Below are 16,101 nucleotides of genomic sequence, written 5' to 3'. Positions count from 1 at the left end.
CAACTGACACAAAATGGGATTGAGAGGTGTGTTGGTGTGAATAGGAACGGCCCCCACAGATCCTGTGCTCCAATGCTTGGTTCATAGAGAGTGACACTATTAGGAGGTGTGGCCTTGTGGAGAAGGTGTGTCGCTGAGGGGTCGGATTTTAGGTCTCCTATGCTCAAGCTAGGCCCAGTGTGGCTCAGTCTCCTCCTGCTGGTTTCAGGTCACGATGTAGAGCTCTCAGCCCCTTCTCCAGCACCGTTCTGCCTGCACACTGCCGTGCTTCCCACCATGGTGATAATAGACTGAACCTCTGAACCTGTGAACCAGCCCCAGTTAAATCGTTTCCTGCATAAGAGTTGCTGTGGTCAGGGTGTGTCTTCACAGCACTAGAACCCTGAGACAAGAGGCCAAATGAATTCATGATTACTTCCCTAGTTCCTAAGAGGCACACATACCTAACAGGCACGCACCTATTCAAAGATCTATAAAATATATAGGTAAAATCAAAAGAGAGAAGCATAAAATGTGACTAGCTAGTGAGGAGAAGCACATTTTAACTGAATACCTTTCCTCCAGTGATCAAAAGAGCCCCATTCCTCAGTCCGGCAATGAGGGCCATCAGCTGCCGAGACAAAGGGCGTCCCAGGAGACTGTGAGTGATGTGTTCCATGGCAGATACACTTAAGGAACTCACGCCGCTGCAAAACACACAGATTCTTATGTGACAAAGACCAAGCACGCAAGCCTGGCTATAAAAGTGAAGCCTTCCTTCCTGGGCTAGTTGGTGATGTCACAGGAGTAAGGTCTGAGGAGCTTCCTTCACTTAAGCTGATGGTAGGAGACGCTCCGATGTGCAGCTCTCAGACATGTGCAATGCTGAAATGTCGCTCTAATGGCTGCTTGCGGGGTCTGCTAGCACACAGCAGTGCTCCCATCCCCACGGCTTTCAGTTTGGTAATCAACACTACCACAAACAGCCCCTTCCGAGGGCTTACTGGGGTAATCAAAGCCTCAGCTCCTCTGGAGTTTCCCTCTGAAACCTAGCTTCACTGCGTCTTAGGCAAACTTGAATCTATGCTATTTCTTGAGCTCTACCAAGATTTTGTTCATAAAAACAGAAAGGAAACGAAAACTCCTGAAAGTGGACTCCAGAGAGAGTCTACTTCACATTACTGCACACTGCTGCACCTCTTCACGGTCTAACTCTTTCACTAGAACAGTAGAGGTTAACGCTCTTCCACCCAGCATAAGCACAGAAGCTCTCATGCAAATGCACCTGTGGCTCCCACACACAGCACATAATAAAGAAACAAGGAGGGCCGCCATTTCAGGTTCATTTTTCTGAAAAGATGAAAAAAATATACCAGAAACTTGCTAATTTTTACAATAAAATAGTGAAAGAATAACTTAATTTGAAATATTTTTCACCACTCAACCAGATTTAGCTATTAAGATGCTTTTATTGGTTCCGATCACTACTGTTTTGGTCAAGTACAATGATCAGGTGATCTGGGCTAACTTTCATCTCACAAGTCAAGTCTCAAAGTAGAATCTCTAATAAAACCACTACCTAAGGAGACAAGGTCAGCTTCCTACCTATGTGAGGACAGGAGTAATCTTGACAGTTATCTCCTCATCTTTGGCATCCTGGCCATGTAACACACGTGTACATGTCGCTGCCAGAGAGCACCCAAAGCAGTCTGTAAACATACTCATTGGACCATGGCCTCTTACCCCAAAGAGCTCAGCGTTAAAGAGGGAAGAAGAAAGTCAATTTCCTCACTGTGTTCTTCTCCGATCATGGGCTCTAGAAGGACCTACAGCAGCAAAGAAAAGTCAGTTTTACATTTCCAGGTTGTCTTTTGTTTGTTTCCTGAGTCCCAGAAAGAGAATCACCAACTTTGTTAACAGAGAAAGGAGCTGTCGAGCACTGAGAACCTGGCCTGAGACCCCCTAATGGCCAGGTGCTCGAGCATGGAACACAGATGTTCGCAGCAGGAGGACCAAGGCTGCTGGTGACACACAAGGGTGTGCACTCTTCCATTAGTGCCATAACTGCTCTTACATTTGCCCCCTTTCTGAAGGGCATCCCCTCGACCACATTTCAGAGATAAAGAAACAGAGTCTAGGTCCAAAGCACTCAACTTCTAAACAATGGGCACAGCTTCGCTCCACGGCAGCAAGCAGACGTGGAGAACAGTATTCTAAAACACTAAGACACTCCGAAGAGGGGTTGGGGATTTAGCTCAGTGGTAGAGCGCTTACCTAGGAAGCGCAAGGCCCTGGGTTCGGTCCCCAGCTCCAAAAAAAGAACCAAAAAAAAAAAACACTCGGAAGAAAAGCAGGTGTGAGCAAAAGAATTTTAACAACTGTCAAAAACAATCTAACAAGAAGTGGATCAGGTGCTGCAGCACATGTGTGGAGGGCAGAAGATTTTGGTGTGTGTGCATGTGTGTGCATGTGTGTGCACATCAATGTGGAGGTCGCTCATGAGCACATATGGAGATCAGAGGACATCTCTGGAGTGAGTGTGTGTGTGTGTGTGTGTGTGTGTGTGTGTGTGTGTGTGTGTGTGTGTGTGTACGCACTTCAATTTAGAAGTGGCTTGGGGTTGGGGATTTAGCTCAGTGGTAGAGCGCTTGCCTAGCAAGCACAAGGCCCTCGGTTCGGTCCTCAGCTCCAAAAAAAAGAAGAAAAAAAAAAAAAAGAGGAAGAAGTGGCTCGTGTGCACACATGGAGGTCAAAGGAGAACTTTGATGGGGCTGGCTCTCTCCTTCCAGCTTTAACATGGCTTCCAGGAATGGAACGCAGGTCCCCAGGCTGGTATGGCAAACACATTTACCAACTGAGCCATCTCACTGGCCCCAAAATACGAACTTTAAAAACAAAAGAATCAGTCCTCTAAGACTAAATCTCCATTTGTTTCATTCGTAGAACTTTAAATCATGACCCATTTACCAGTTTACATAATCAATGGAAAAATCTGACACTTAACAGTGCTTAACTGATTGTTTACATTTAGGATAGATCAGTAATTTGTTGAGATAAATTATAGAGTAAAATATTTAAAATCAAGTTATCCCTTACTCTTCTCGTGTGCTTTCTAATCTACTTCTGGATGTCAGCTTCCAGAGACACTCAGACTTTACTAGTCGCAGGGAAAAGCATGGCTTCATTACACATCAATAGAATAATTACTTGTACTGAGATCTTCTGCAGCAGAATGGGACTCAACACAAAAACAGTTTTTCCTTGTTCCTTCTCTTTTTCCTGAGAATGAACTATGCTCAGAGAGAACTCTTTCAACCCTATTAAGAAGAAAATAACAAACGAAGAGTTAGGACTCAAAGAGACAGGAAATAATTTGATTTGAAATACCAAACTTATTTAAATTAAAGACATTCTTTGACACAGAGAACACTGTTACGTTTCACTGTTCATGTGTGACACAACTTGGAAAAACAATACTAAGAAATGTTTAGATGTTACAACTATTTCAGTAGGAAAAACAAAGTCTCAGTTTCACCCACCATCTTTAATTTCCAGCTTAATACATTCTTGCTTTGATATTATCAAAGGAAGCATGGTGGTGGCAGACTCCTGTAGCCATGATGAGAACACAGCTTTTACCTCTTCTTCACTCACGTCTCTAGGCTGCCAGAGAAAAAGACAGAAGAGTAAACCAGGAATCCTAATATCTGCCGTGACCTCAACACACTTACTTTAGCATGCCTTCCTAACAACATGTAAACTCTTACCAAATACAACTGACGCAGTGTTCAGGTTCTGCACTGACGCATGATCTGCTGTTACAGGGGCTGAGGACAAACCAGCCCGAGGAACCATTTGTATAAACAGCAAAGGTTATGAGGGATCCTTTCCTGTCCGCCCACTGGAACAAACACCAAACAAGCGGCATGCTCTCGGCCTCGCCGTGACCAGTGGCACGCAGTCAGCAGCCACAGAGAGCCTCTCCCCAGTCAAAGGCAAAGAAACCCATTAAGGAAGCATGGGCCTTGCTTTGTTCTACTGGTCCATAGAATTCAGACAGGACATTCAGACTGCAAGCGTTTTGTATCTAAAGCAGCCGAGGAGAGCAGGAAAGAAAATGATACGGAACCTAGGTCCTTGACAACAAGGTTAACCACCCATGAGTACTTCAACCTTCCCTGAACGTGAGAAAATTAAATAGCATATACGTTTAAGCCACTGTCCCTTTTATTAATGCGACCACTGTCTACCTATACACTAAATGAGTAGTGTTAATTGTTCAAAGCTCTAAAATAAATTATAGGAAAACCTTTGCTAATTTTTAAAGTTTTAAAAATTCAGTTCTTAAGAACTCATCTGACAATGAATGACACTCAGTAACATTACTAGAATAATAAAAATTCATAGAGGGTGGGGATGGTCATTTTCAAATGTGAGCACCTGAGCTCAGTCTTCAAGGTTTGGGGTGAGGAGACAGGTAGATCCTAGGGCCCTGGGCTAGCTAGTGTACTTGCCAAGTCCTAGGCCAGTGAGGGACTGTGACTCAGAAAACAAAGTGGGTGGCGTTTGAGGGATGACATCAAAGGTTATCCTCTGGCCACCACGTGCTGTGCACATGAGCACACGCACCTGCCTGCCCACATGTGCACACACTGTGTGTGTACACACACATGCACCTGCATGCCCACATGTGCACACATACAAATCATATAGAAAATATTGGTGCTGCTTTTCCCAGTACAGTAGACCTGTGCTCTCCCTTTTCTAAGACAGGTCTACTTCTGTTCTTTCTCTTCATATAGTCGCTTGCTCGTAAGCTCAGTTTAGAAGCTGGTCACTACCGAGCGGAGGCTAACTAAGAAAAGGCATCATCTTCTCATGTAGCTAGGCTGGCCTTGAATTCTGCGGTGCTGAAGATAACCTTGAACTCCTCATCCTCCTGCCTCCACCTGCCAAGTGCTGGTATTAACAGGTAGGCAGCATCATTCCTCATTAGGCATCTGAGAATCAAACCCAGACTTTGTTCAAGCTAGACTAACACTCTCCCAACTCATCTCCATCCTTACTTCCAAAATATCAATTTAAAAAAAAGAAGACAAAATACCCAGAGTTGCACTGATACATTCATATTTTCTTACTAATGATTTATTTGCTTCTAAAATTAAACAGTTATTGACCCACAAACCCACATTATCACTTCTAGGTATATACCCACAGGAATAGAGAATAGAGAGTCAAATAGATACTTGTACTCCGCTGCTCCCTGCAGCATGAATCACAGAGCCAACAAGAAGCAGCCACATAAGTCCATCGCTATCTGGATGGAGAGACAACTGTATAATGAAGTATTATCCACTAATGACAGAATGAAGTTCTGATGCATGCCACAGTATGGAGGGGCCTTGAAAACATTGTGTGAAATGAAATGAATCAGACACACAAGACAGATACCGGCTGACTCCACGTCTACACACTATCTGGAGTAAATAAACTGAGAACATAGAGAAGGTGTCAGGAGATGAAGGAAGGGATGGGCGTCACTGTATAGTGGCTGAGTTTTGTTTGCAGTGAGGGAAGTGGTTTGGAAAAGGTGGCAGAGAATGCAGTGCGTAACATGAATACAATTAATGCAGCTCAACGGTTCACTGAGGGATGGTTAAATGCCACGTCATGTAACTGCTACCAGAAAAGAATTACATTATCATTAACATCCATAGAAGAATTTAATACAACACGGGTTTGAACTCACTAAGTTCTCTCTAGGTTGTAATTTCAGAGCTCTTGGGATTTTAGGGGTGGTTTCCAGTGGAGTTATCCTGACTACTGCATGCATTTCTATGTTGAGTCTCTTTCTCAGGTCATCTGGAATCTGCAATTTAAAAAGAATATAAATACATTCAAAGACTGATTAAGGTATTTCATAGCCCAAATACTGATACTACTCTCTCTAAATCCAAGTGAAATTATAGACTTCATCACACAATCATATCATAGTGACTCGTAGTTGTTTTTGACTGCTTTCCACTTTAACCAAAACAGCATGCAGTAGACTACAGAAATTCATCCTTGGTTTATAAGCCGGGATGTCCACCATGAAGGCACTGGCAGGGCTGGTGCTGGCGAGGCTCTCACAGGAATGCATGTGAGGAGACTCTTGCTGCATCCTCACTGAGCAGAAGAGGAGTCAGAGTAGGCATCCCCCACAATGACAACTGCTGCACTGGACCCTACATCCTTATAACCTAATCACCCCCCAAACGTCTCATGTCCTGACACAGTCACCGTGTGGGAAGAATTTCCCACATTTGTTTGGGGGAGACAAAAACAAGAAGGCTAGCAACACTGTAACCATTTGAGCCTTCTTTGCGTTTGTGTGTGAAAGTTGAGAACAACTGAGAAAGCTAGAGTAGTTAAACCTAACCACGATCTGCCTTGGGTACAGTTCAATCCAATGGTCACACAATATTATACTAAAAACAACTTGTACACACATTAAATTGTACACTTTAAATTTCATCTCAATAAAGATGGTCAAAAATTCTTTAAACATTTCCTTAGATATATTTTCGTGTGTGTTCTGCCTGTATGAATTCTGTTCTTCGGAAGCATGCTTGATGCCAATGGAAGCCAGAAGAGGATATGGGGTCCCCTGGGACTAGGGTCACAGACGGTCGTGAGCCACCATGTGAGTGCAGGAAATCAAAGCTGGGCACTCTGCAAAGGCAACAATGCTCTTAAGCATCACTCCAAAGCCCCCAAATTCTCATCTCCCCAAATACTGACAAACATTAAAAGAGTAAAGAGAGACTAGAGACACGGCTCACTCCACACGGCTACTTTTCGAGACTAACTCTCCTCATGTTGGCATTCAATTTACACGTTATTGTAATTCGAAATTTGGGGAAGATCAAGTCCCAAGTTTCTCCCCACATTATAACCCCCGTACTCACCCAGACTTTCCCATGGTGGAGAGGCTCTAGACTTCTGGTGAACTCTGTGGCATTCTTCAGCTCCTCCAGTCCATTCCAGACTACCTTCAGCACACAGGTCTCAGCAGCTTCCTCACTGCCATCGGAGCCGATCCGCTTATGACCTGGAGACTGGGACAGTTGCTTCTCTTTTTCAGGTAACAGGACGCCCTGCTTACTTTTGTCCTGCTGTTGTTTTGGAGAATGTAGCTTAACTAGTTTCCCATAGACCACAGTAAAGCTGGGCTCCACATCAAAATATTCCTGGTCCCACGGAAATACATGGACGGTGCAGTGTTTGTGAAACACGGAGTTAGCGGGGGTGTTATGCACACTAGGAGGCTGAACTTGGCACACTCTGAAAATACTGTCTGGAGGGACAGCCTGTGACTGCATGTGTTTGAAAGCCCCGAGTTCCAACGAGCCCCAAGCTGACTCTAGTTTGTTGTCAGGCCCGAAGGAAAACATGCTTCCTAGCACAGCCCACCAGCGTGGCTTCACTGAGTCACCCGGGACTTCCGGGTTTCTTCCATTAGACACAGGGACAGCCTCTGTGTTCTTATGAAGCTGCTTGGTTTGCAATTCCTTTACCGTTCCTTTCTGTTCTCGCCCATAATTATGAACTTGTCCACGCGCATCACCTTCTTTTGGAAATGTGCTCTCTTTGGCTTGGCGGGTCTTTGGCTGAATAAGGAGTTTGGTGTTAGTTTCTAGCCTTCCATAAGGGGCAGTTGGCATCAGAGCGACTGGGTAGAGAACAGAGCCCATTAGTACATGCTCAGCTCTGCTTCAGACCTGGCACTCTACTGCAGGGAATGACAGCAAATATTACAGCATCACCTACCAATCTGGATAAATATGTAGGTCTGCTGGTCAACCCAGATGGGAACGACGGCTTTAGGGAAAACTATTCGAATCTGATCTAGAAGGTGTTCTTCAAGGGAAATGGTGTGCAGCTCCTAGAACCAACAGAGAGCAAGGTCAGATCGTGCTGCACTCAGATTTTCCCACCCCTGGAATCTCCACTCTTGCATTTTAAAGTTTCTTGTTACATCTGAAGTGTGCCTGATGCTATGGGACCACATGGCAGATGCAATACCACAGATAACCACTGTTGTTTTGTTTCTATGTCAAGAGGCACTACAGTCTATTTAAAATTAATTTCCCACACACACACACCCTCGACACCACCACACCCCTGGTGGTGGTAGTGCACACTTTCAATCCCAGCATTTGGGAGGGCGATCTCTGAATTCAAGGTCAGCCTGGTCTATGGAGTAAGTTCCAGGACAGCCAAGGCTACACAGAGAAACCCTGTCTGGAAAAACTGAAATAAATAAATAAACCCCACGGTTAGCTCATCTGTGGTTCTCGTGTTATACATTAGATCTCTACCAAGTCATCCTTTAAATATGAGCTAACTCGGAATACAAAGAGAAGCCCAGAGAAATCGAACAACTGATGCTTAAGATGCCCTTTAACCTGACAGTTAAGAGCACTTAGTTTTCCTTTACCAGTATCTCCCAGTCGTCTGCCGAGAGAGGCTCCACCTCAACCTGCTGGCATGAGACCACATGGGAACACGGCCTGAGAAACACCTGGGAATCAGAAATGAAACAGTACCTATAAGACTTTCCTGTATCGCTAGAAAATAAGTTATCTCTTTAGGTACGACTGTGTGTCTGTCTCTGTCTCTCTGTCTCTCTGTGCCTGCCTGCCTGCCTCTCTCTCTCTCTCTCTCTCTCTCTCTCTCTCTCTCTCTCTCTCTCTCTCTCTCTCTCTGCCATTGTCTTTCTCCTCTTCCATGTCTCAAACAACAAATACTAAGTACTTATTCTTAGCTAGGCCTTGATATACTCAATATATCAAGTTTTTAAAAATCTTTCACAGTGAACTTTAGAACAAAGGAACATCCAAGTACAGCACATTTTCAAAAACAAATAAGGATATTCCAAGAAAGAAGACTGTAGCTACAGAGCTACAGAGAGCGGTGAAGGCCACATCAGTGACATCGGTGTTGGGAACTGAATCTGGATTCTCTAGAAGAGCGGCCAGTGCTCTCGACCACTGAGCCATCTCTTCAGCCTCTCCTGCCTTTTTATTCTGGGGAGGGGTGTGTGTGTGTGGATCTGACTACATTGCTAAAGCTGGCTTTGAACTCAAGATTCTCCTGCCTCAGCCTCCAGAGTAGCTGAGATTACAGGCACAAGTCATCACACCTGATGAACTCTGTTGGGATGGGATGAGCACGAGGAAACACAGAGCGCCTCCCGCCCACCAGGAAGCGTGTGGTCCCCAGGCTACCAAGGGGACATTAATGTTCTTTGGGATGTTGGCCCGGAAACCGGGAAAGGGAATAACAACTGAAATGTAAGTAAGAAATACCCAAGTTAATAAAGATGGAGGAAAGGAAAAAAAGAAAAAAGAAAAAAGAAAAAGAAAATGAGAAAGGAGGAAGACTTCAGAGTTCTCACCAAGACATCAAAATCCACCCTAGGAAGCTGATCCTGCCCAGGGCTGTTGCCACTGGACTGTGCTAGGAAATCCCAGGCAAAGATAGGTTGGCAAAGCAAGGCATGGGTGACTTCGAAGGTCATTTTCCTGTCAAAAATGGACGATTCTAAGGGCTGGGGAGACAGCTTGCCATGTGTGCGTGAAGATCTGAGTTTGGACTCGGAGCCCTCACATGGTAAAAGCCATAAGGCTCCACGATCCCAGCCCTGAGCATGTTCCTTGCGGCTTGCTGGCCAGACGGGCTGGGTAAATTATCAGGCTCTAGGTTCAGCGAGACCCCGTTTCAGTAACTACGGTGGACATGCTGGAGAGATGGCTCAGCAGCTAAAAGCATGCACCCTCCCCCAGACAACGCAAAGTTCGGTTCCTAGGACTCATCGGGCAGCTCTTGGTTCCTTGGAACTCTAGCTCCAGGGAATCTGACCTTTTCTCTGGCTTCTGTGAGTACTTACACTCACACACACAGTGCTCCTTTGGACACATACTTGGGCAAAAAAATCTTACAAAAACAAAACAAGTAAAAAAAAAGCTAAGGTGGGGAGAGAAATTAAGAAATTAAGAAAGGGGCTGGGGATTTAGCTCAGTGGTAGAGCGCTTACCTAGGAAGCGCAAGGCCCTGGATTCAGTCCCCAGCTCCGAAAAAAAGAACCAAAAAAAAAAAAAAAAAAGAGAGAAAAAAAATTAAAATTCTAGAAAAATAGACGTCTGTTGTCAACCTGGTGACACTGACATGCCCCCCCCATTTAAAAAAAAAATAAAATTAAATTAAAAAAAAAAAAGCCTACTGTGAGGCTTATGGACGTCTCATGAATGACCTACTTTAATTACCAACAGCACGCATAAAAAAAAAAAAAAAACACCGTGAGTTCAAAATAAGTTTTATAAGATGTGGCACCTTTGCCTTCTGCTATGAGAACCTGGTAATACAGAGAAAGGTGGCTTCATCTATTGAGACCTACAATGACATGTCACCTCCATACATGACAAGTCCATCTTTGACATTTTATGCTTATTAATTGGTGAAGTATCCCTAACTTGAAAACCTGAATTTTAAATGCTCTGGAGTCTGAAATGTTCTGAGCATGAGTTTTACATTCTAGAGCAACTTTGGATGTGGCCCAATGGGTAGGATCTTCAAATGCTCCCAGGTCGGAAGCACGCCTGGTCCCAAGCAGTTCATGAACGATATACCCAAGCTACTTAGGATTCTGAGAAATTACAAAAGCAGCTGCAGAAAGTAAGACTCGGGCCTTGGGGGCTAGGCAGCCTTCTGTCTGTTGCTGCAATGATATGTTTACAACTGTAGAGAGAAAACGATGGAGAAAAAAGCCTGCATCTGTATTGAACATCTTTTCCTTGGTACTGTCCCTAAACAATATAACTATTTATACAGCACTGACACTGAATTAGGTTTTATAAGCCTCTCACAGTGATTTAAAGAGTACAGACTGATGCACACAGGTCTTTGTAAACACCATGCCACTGTATAAAAAGGATATGAACATCTACAGACCTTGGCATTCATGGGTGCTCGCAGAAGTAACCCCAACTTATACCCACTGATGCCTACACATAGAAAGGCGTGTGATATACTGTGTGCAGTAAAGATTATGGGAAACATGTTTGCGCCTTTTCTTTTTATCCTAAAGGTCTGGTTGGATCTCAACAAACAGTAACATCTATTTCAGGAAAGGGAAAAGGAAATTTTTACTTTCAATCAAATTTTAAGTGAATATTCAAATTGAATATTTAAAGTTAATGAATTGATGAACATAATATAAGAAAAAGACCGGCACGAGTCTTATGCTCTGTGGTCTACGATAAGCACACACACTCATGGGTAAGACAGACGTGAAGGAGACCACTGTCTGTTGAAATCATATTTGTAATCAAGTAAGCTCATGGAAGGTTAGAAGTTATGTGAGAAAAACAATAAATAAGCCAGGCATCTTGCCCCACACCTGTAATCCCAGCACTTGGGAGGTTGAACCAGGAGGATCAAAGACTGCAGAGTTCATCCTCAGCAACAGTGAGTTCTTTTAAAAAAGGGGTGGGGAGAGGAAAAGAATGGGAGGGAGAGAGGGAGGAGGGAGGGAGGGAGGGAGGGAGGGAGGGAGGAGGGAGAAGAGGGAGAGAGAAAGGGGGGTGTAAAAATGGAGCCAGGAGATGGCTCCGTGGGGTAAAAACCCTTGCCATCAAGCCTGACAGACAACCTGAGTTCGATCCCTGGAGCTCTGGTATAAAAAAGAAGGACTGGATTCCTGCAAGTTCTCTTCCGACCTCCAAGCATGATTTCTGACCTCCTCCTGGCCCCAGTACTCCCTGGCCCCCATTCCACCACATACACATACACACATAATAAATAATCAAACTATGACAAGAACTAAAATGAAGTTCTAAAGTAAGGAGGAAACCCAATACTCAAAAGGAAAAATAATTTCACAAAAAATTGACTGGAAAATTAACAACTAGAATACAAAGTTGAGTCGGAGGCATGTTAGAGATGAGACAGTGACTTAACAAAATATAGCTAGTTTGAGTGTCTTGTCCTGGTTATGAAAGCATACAAATGACCTCACCTTCAAAATGCCTGAACCTTAGGATGTGACATTAAAAAGAAGTGACTGCGGCCACTTGTACTTACCTGATCCCCGCTCGAGAGTCCAAGCTTCTGGCCAACTTGTCTATTAATTTCTGCCACATTTTCACTTTGATCATTAAAATGCCTGCCTTCCACCCAGCTCAAGTAGGTAGGCTGGTGATCCCCGGTTACTTCTATAGCTTGATTCTATTTATCCAAACAATGGGAGAGAAAGGGAGTTTATAACTTTTATGGTTTTTTCCCTCTGGATTCAGATAAGCACCTGTTATAATACACAAAACAAAAACAGTGCTAGAGGTAATCATTCTTTATTCACATTTCTAATTTAAAAAACAGGAATTGTTTTAAACATCCAGTAGTTGCGAAGCTAGCCACAAAACCAACATGCTCACAGTCTTACGACAGCCTTATGGATTGATTCAAGTGATTCGTAATTCAAAATGCCATGGGTACTTGGATGAATTTACACAGGCTTTCAGTATGCTTATGAGAAGAAAAAAAATTACACACATCCAGGAAAATGCTTCTAGTTTTAATAAAGTAATTAAATTCATTAGCCTTCAATTAAAATTTAAAAATATAAAACAACACAGTTCAGACTTTTGAAACTCCAATCCGCTGGGGTATTTCATCTCTTACTGATCAATAGATTTATTTAAAAAGTAATAAATACACATAGTAAAAGTACAAAATTTTAAAAAAGAAATGTAAAGGTGGGCCCATGCTCCTAGAAGAAATTACTGTTAACAACTTCCTGAAATATTATAATGTGCAGTTTCTTAATGCTTTTTAAAGTTCATAAAACTGGCTGGGCCTGGTGGCACATGCCTTTAATCCCAGCACTTGGGCAATAGAAGCAGGCTAGTGTCTAGAGTTCAGTGCCAGCCTAGTCTGCAGAGTGAGCTCCATGCCAGTCAAGGCTACACCGTGAGACCCTGTCTCAAAAACAAAACAAATGAATAAGCAGATAAAGGTCGTAAGACTTTAGAAACATAGTTTAAACAGGGGTCAGGGACATGGCGCTGTGATTAAGAGCAGTCAGTATAGAGAGCCAGCTCTGGTGTCCTCTGGCCTCCACAACTACCATCACAGACACATAATTAAAAATAAATCCTGGGGTTGGGGATTTAGCTCAGTGGGGGTTGGGGATTTAGCTCAGTGGTAAAGCACTTGCCTAGGAAGCGCAAGGCCCTGGGTTCGGTCCCCAGCTCCGAAAAAAAGAACCAATAAATCAATCAATAAATAAATAAATAAATCCTTAAAATTAAAAAACATTACAATAACATAATATGTCCATTTATTTGTGCTGAGAGTTAGATGACCAAAGTCCTCTACAGTTAAAGAACTGTACTGGCAGGGATGGTTCTTCATGTCTGTGATCCTAGCACTTGGGAGGCTGAGGCAGGAGAATTGTGATTTAAGGTAAGTTTGGATTACATAGTGATATCCTGTCTCGAAAAAACAAAACCAAAACAATTATACTCACAGGAATCTTGGGGAATATGTGCACTTGGAGGGAAACACAATCATATGAACAGTTTGTATACTTCTTGCCAACCCTTTTCAGTCAGTGAATCATGTATTTATGTTATGGATGGGATGTAATATGTTTTACCCGTTTACTATGACACTACAAGCATTTTACACATCTACCGTTTCTTAGTAAAACACAGCAAGCACCTTGATAAACAGTCCTGAAGACTTCTTGTCTCGGGAAGCTTAAGTGTTATTAAATTCATTTCAAAATAAATTCATTAACCTCAAAACAGTGAAGCCAAACTCTCTCATTTATATCAAATTTCAGCACTCTACGTTTGTTTAAACAGAACAAATTACAAAGAATACAGAAGTCTTAGGCAACATGGTTCTCAAACACACTCATTAGTAAACTTCTGTACATAAGAAAATCACTGTTAGCCTTTAATCCCAGCACAGGCAGGCAGATCCCTGAGTTCGAGGCCAGCCTGGTCTACCTGGTAAGTGCCAGCCAGGACAGCCCAGGCTACACAGAGAAGGCTTGTCTTGAAAGAACAAAAAACAAAAGTCATGGTTTGTCCTTTAGCTGCATAATTTTTCTCACAATTTCCAAGCAATGACGCAATTGTTTTTGCTGGCAAAGCTTTTTCAACTAAGCACCGTTTAATAAAGTAAAAGCAAGCAGAAGTCCCGGGTCACTGTCTAGGTTACAAGGGCAAATGTAACAGAGCCTCAGGCACTTTTAAGGTGGTTTCATAAGTTGCTGATATTACAACTCAGTGCCCCCTATTTTGTAAGAAAGCTTTAAAACCAGAGACATTAAAGAAAGAAATATAATGGACATCCTGAAATGTCTAAAATATCTATCTACTAGCCCACTGGGAAAAACAAAAGAAAAAAATCAACTTTATCAGACAAGAAAAACATTTCAGTCATTTGCGTTTGGTCAAAATGTAGTCATGAGCAGCACTCAGTGAGGTTTGGCAAACTAATGTTCTAAGCTGATTTGTACATTGGATTTCATTAGAACCACAGAAGCCTTCAGTCAGAGAGAAGTAATAGAACAGAGCCCCCTTCAGGAATGTAATCAAGAAGTGCACTGATGGTTTACTTTGGCCTATACTGTGGCCATCATCTCGAAAGAAACAATCAGGTGAATCTATACATGCAAATGCCTCAGGAGTCCCTCAGTCAAAGGCCTGGACTGTCTCTTACTAACAGGAGAAAACAAACAAGAAGTCTGCACAAGGAAATTTCTGGGTGAGGTGTAGATCCCCCTACCCCACTCAGTGTCCAGAGGAATCCTTTCTCTGTTGCAATCACAGCAAATGCTGAGCTTAAAATATACAGAGAGTGGTTGAATAGATCAACCACTTACAGATCAGGCATGGTGGCTCATACCGTTAATCCCGATGCTCAGGAGGCAGAAGCGAGTGGACTTCTGTGAGTTTAAAACCAGCCTGACAGAGAGTTCCAAGCCAGCCAGGGCTACACAGTGAGCCCCTGTAATAATAGAAAACCCAGCAAGAGGTAAGGGTTGACCAGTATGATCGAGAACTTCTAAGTTAAATATCTACTTGGTACCTAGTCCTTCACTAAGGACTTGTGTGAAGACATATTTGAAACAAAATAGTATGTTAACAAGTGATACACGCACAGCTATTGGCAACGGAGATCCACAGAACTGTGTGGGAGAAGTATTATACTATTGTTAAAGGCCTGGGTTTATAGGAAAGGAAGGAGACTTCGGTGGGGGCAGGCATAGAACCAGCAAAAGAGCAGAGTCAGGATTGTGATTAGTCAGGTGGAAAACAGCAGCAGGCTAGTGGCGCTGACACAGTTCGGGCAGACAAGAGAGAAAGGTATCTGCGTGAAAATGGAACCTGCCTCAGACTTCTAGCATCTTTGGGTAGGGAAATGACAGATAACTCAGGTCCTTCCACTGTTAACCTTTCATGGTTCGATAGCCATGGCTCTCGCCTCTGAGTCTTTAAGTAACCTGAAGATTTATGACATCTTTAAAAAAATCTGTTCCTCATAGATTCTGGTTCAGTAAGTTTGAGGAAGAACCAGAATATTTGGCTCCTGAGAACCTTGAGGTAAATCAGACAAAGGCCATTGTTGTAACCCTTCCTCCCACTAACTGCATATCTGTGTTACATACTTAGGGCTTCAGCTCAAAAGAAATGATTCAACCTATTAATTCCCAACACATGAACCTTTCTGCTTTAATACTTACCTATATGCCTTCCAGCCCAGTTTGTGCTAGATGTTCATGTTAACGTGATACAAGCTAAGTTATCTGAGAGGAGAGAACCTCAATGAAGAAAACGTCTCCATAAGATTCAGCTTCAGGCCAGCCTCTAAGGCATTTTCTTAATTGGTGATTGATGGGGGAGGGCCATTGTGGGTAGTGACACTCCTAGGCTAGTGGCCCTGGATTCTACAAGAAAACAGGTCGAGCAACCCTCCATGACCTCTGCACCAGCTACTGCCTTCAGTTTCCTGTGCTGCTTGAGTTGCTGTCCTGGTTTCCTTATGTGGAAGTGTGAGTCAAATAAA

The 16,101-nt window shown here is 43.2% G+C and overlaps 1 protein-coding gene across 1 annotated transcript in view; it reads right to left on the bottom strand.

Moving 5' to 3' along the window:
* Positions 1-16,101, bottom strand: part of Pex1 (peroxisomal biogenesis factor 1) — a 40,657-nt gene that overhangs the window by 22,730 nt on the left and 1,826 nt on the right. The window contains exons 2-10 of the mRNA XM_032906996.1: positions 12,106-12,249; positions 8,462-8,545; positions 7,792-7,906; positions 6,930-7,693; positions 5,729-5,848; positions 3,519-3,642; positions 3,187-3,296; positions 1,723-1,805; positions 554-686 (exon numbers count right to left, since the gene is read on the bottom strand). Coding sequence (XP_032762887.1) covers positions 554-686; positions 1,723-1,805; positions 3,187-3,296; positions 3,519-3,642; positions 5,729-5,848; positions 6,930-7,693; positions 7,792-7,906; positions 8,462-8,545; positions 12,106-12,249 — 1,677 coding nt within the window. The remainder of the gene's footprint in view (positions 1-553; positions 687-1,722; positions 1,806-3,186; positions 3,297-3,518; positions 3,643-5,728; positions 5,849-6,929; positions 7,694-7,791; positions 7,907-8,461; positions 8,546-12,105; positions 12,250-16,101) is intronic.

Source organism: Rattus rattus, chromosome 6 (assembly GCF_011064425.1).
Source record: "Rattus rattus isolate New Zealand chromosome 6, Rrattus_CSIRO_v1, whole genome shotgun sequence".
NCBI classification, from domain to species: domain Eukaryota; kingdom Metazoa; phylum Chordata; class Mammalia; order Rodentia; family Muridae; genus Rattus; species Rattus rattus.
The sequence above is the reverse complement of the archived record's forward strand: the minus strand, read 5'-3'. Positions and strand labels throughout refer to the sequence as shown.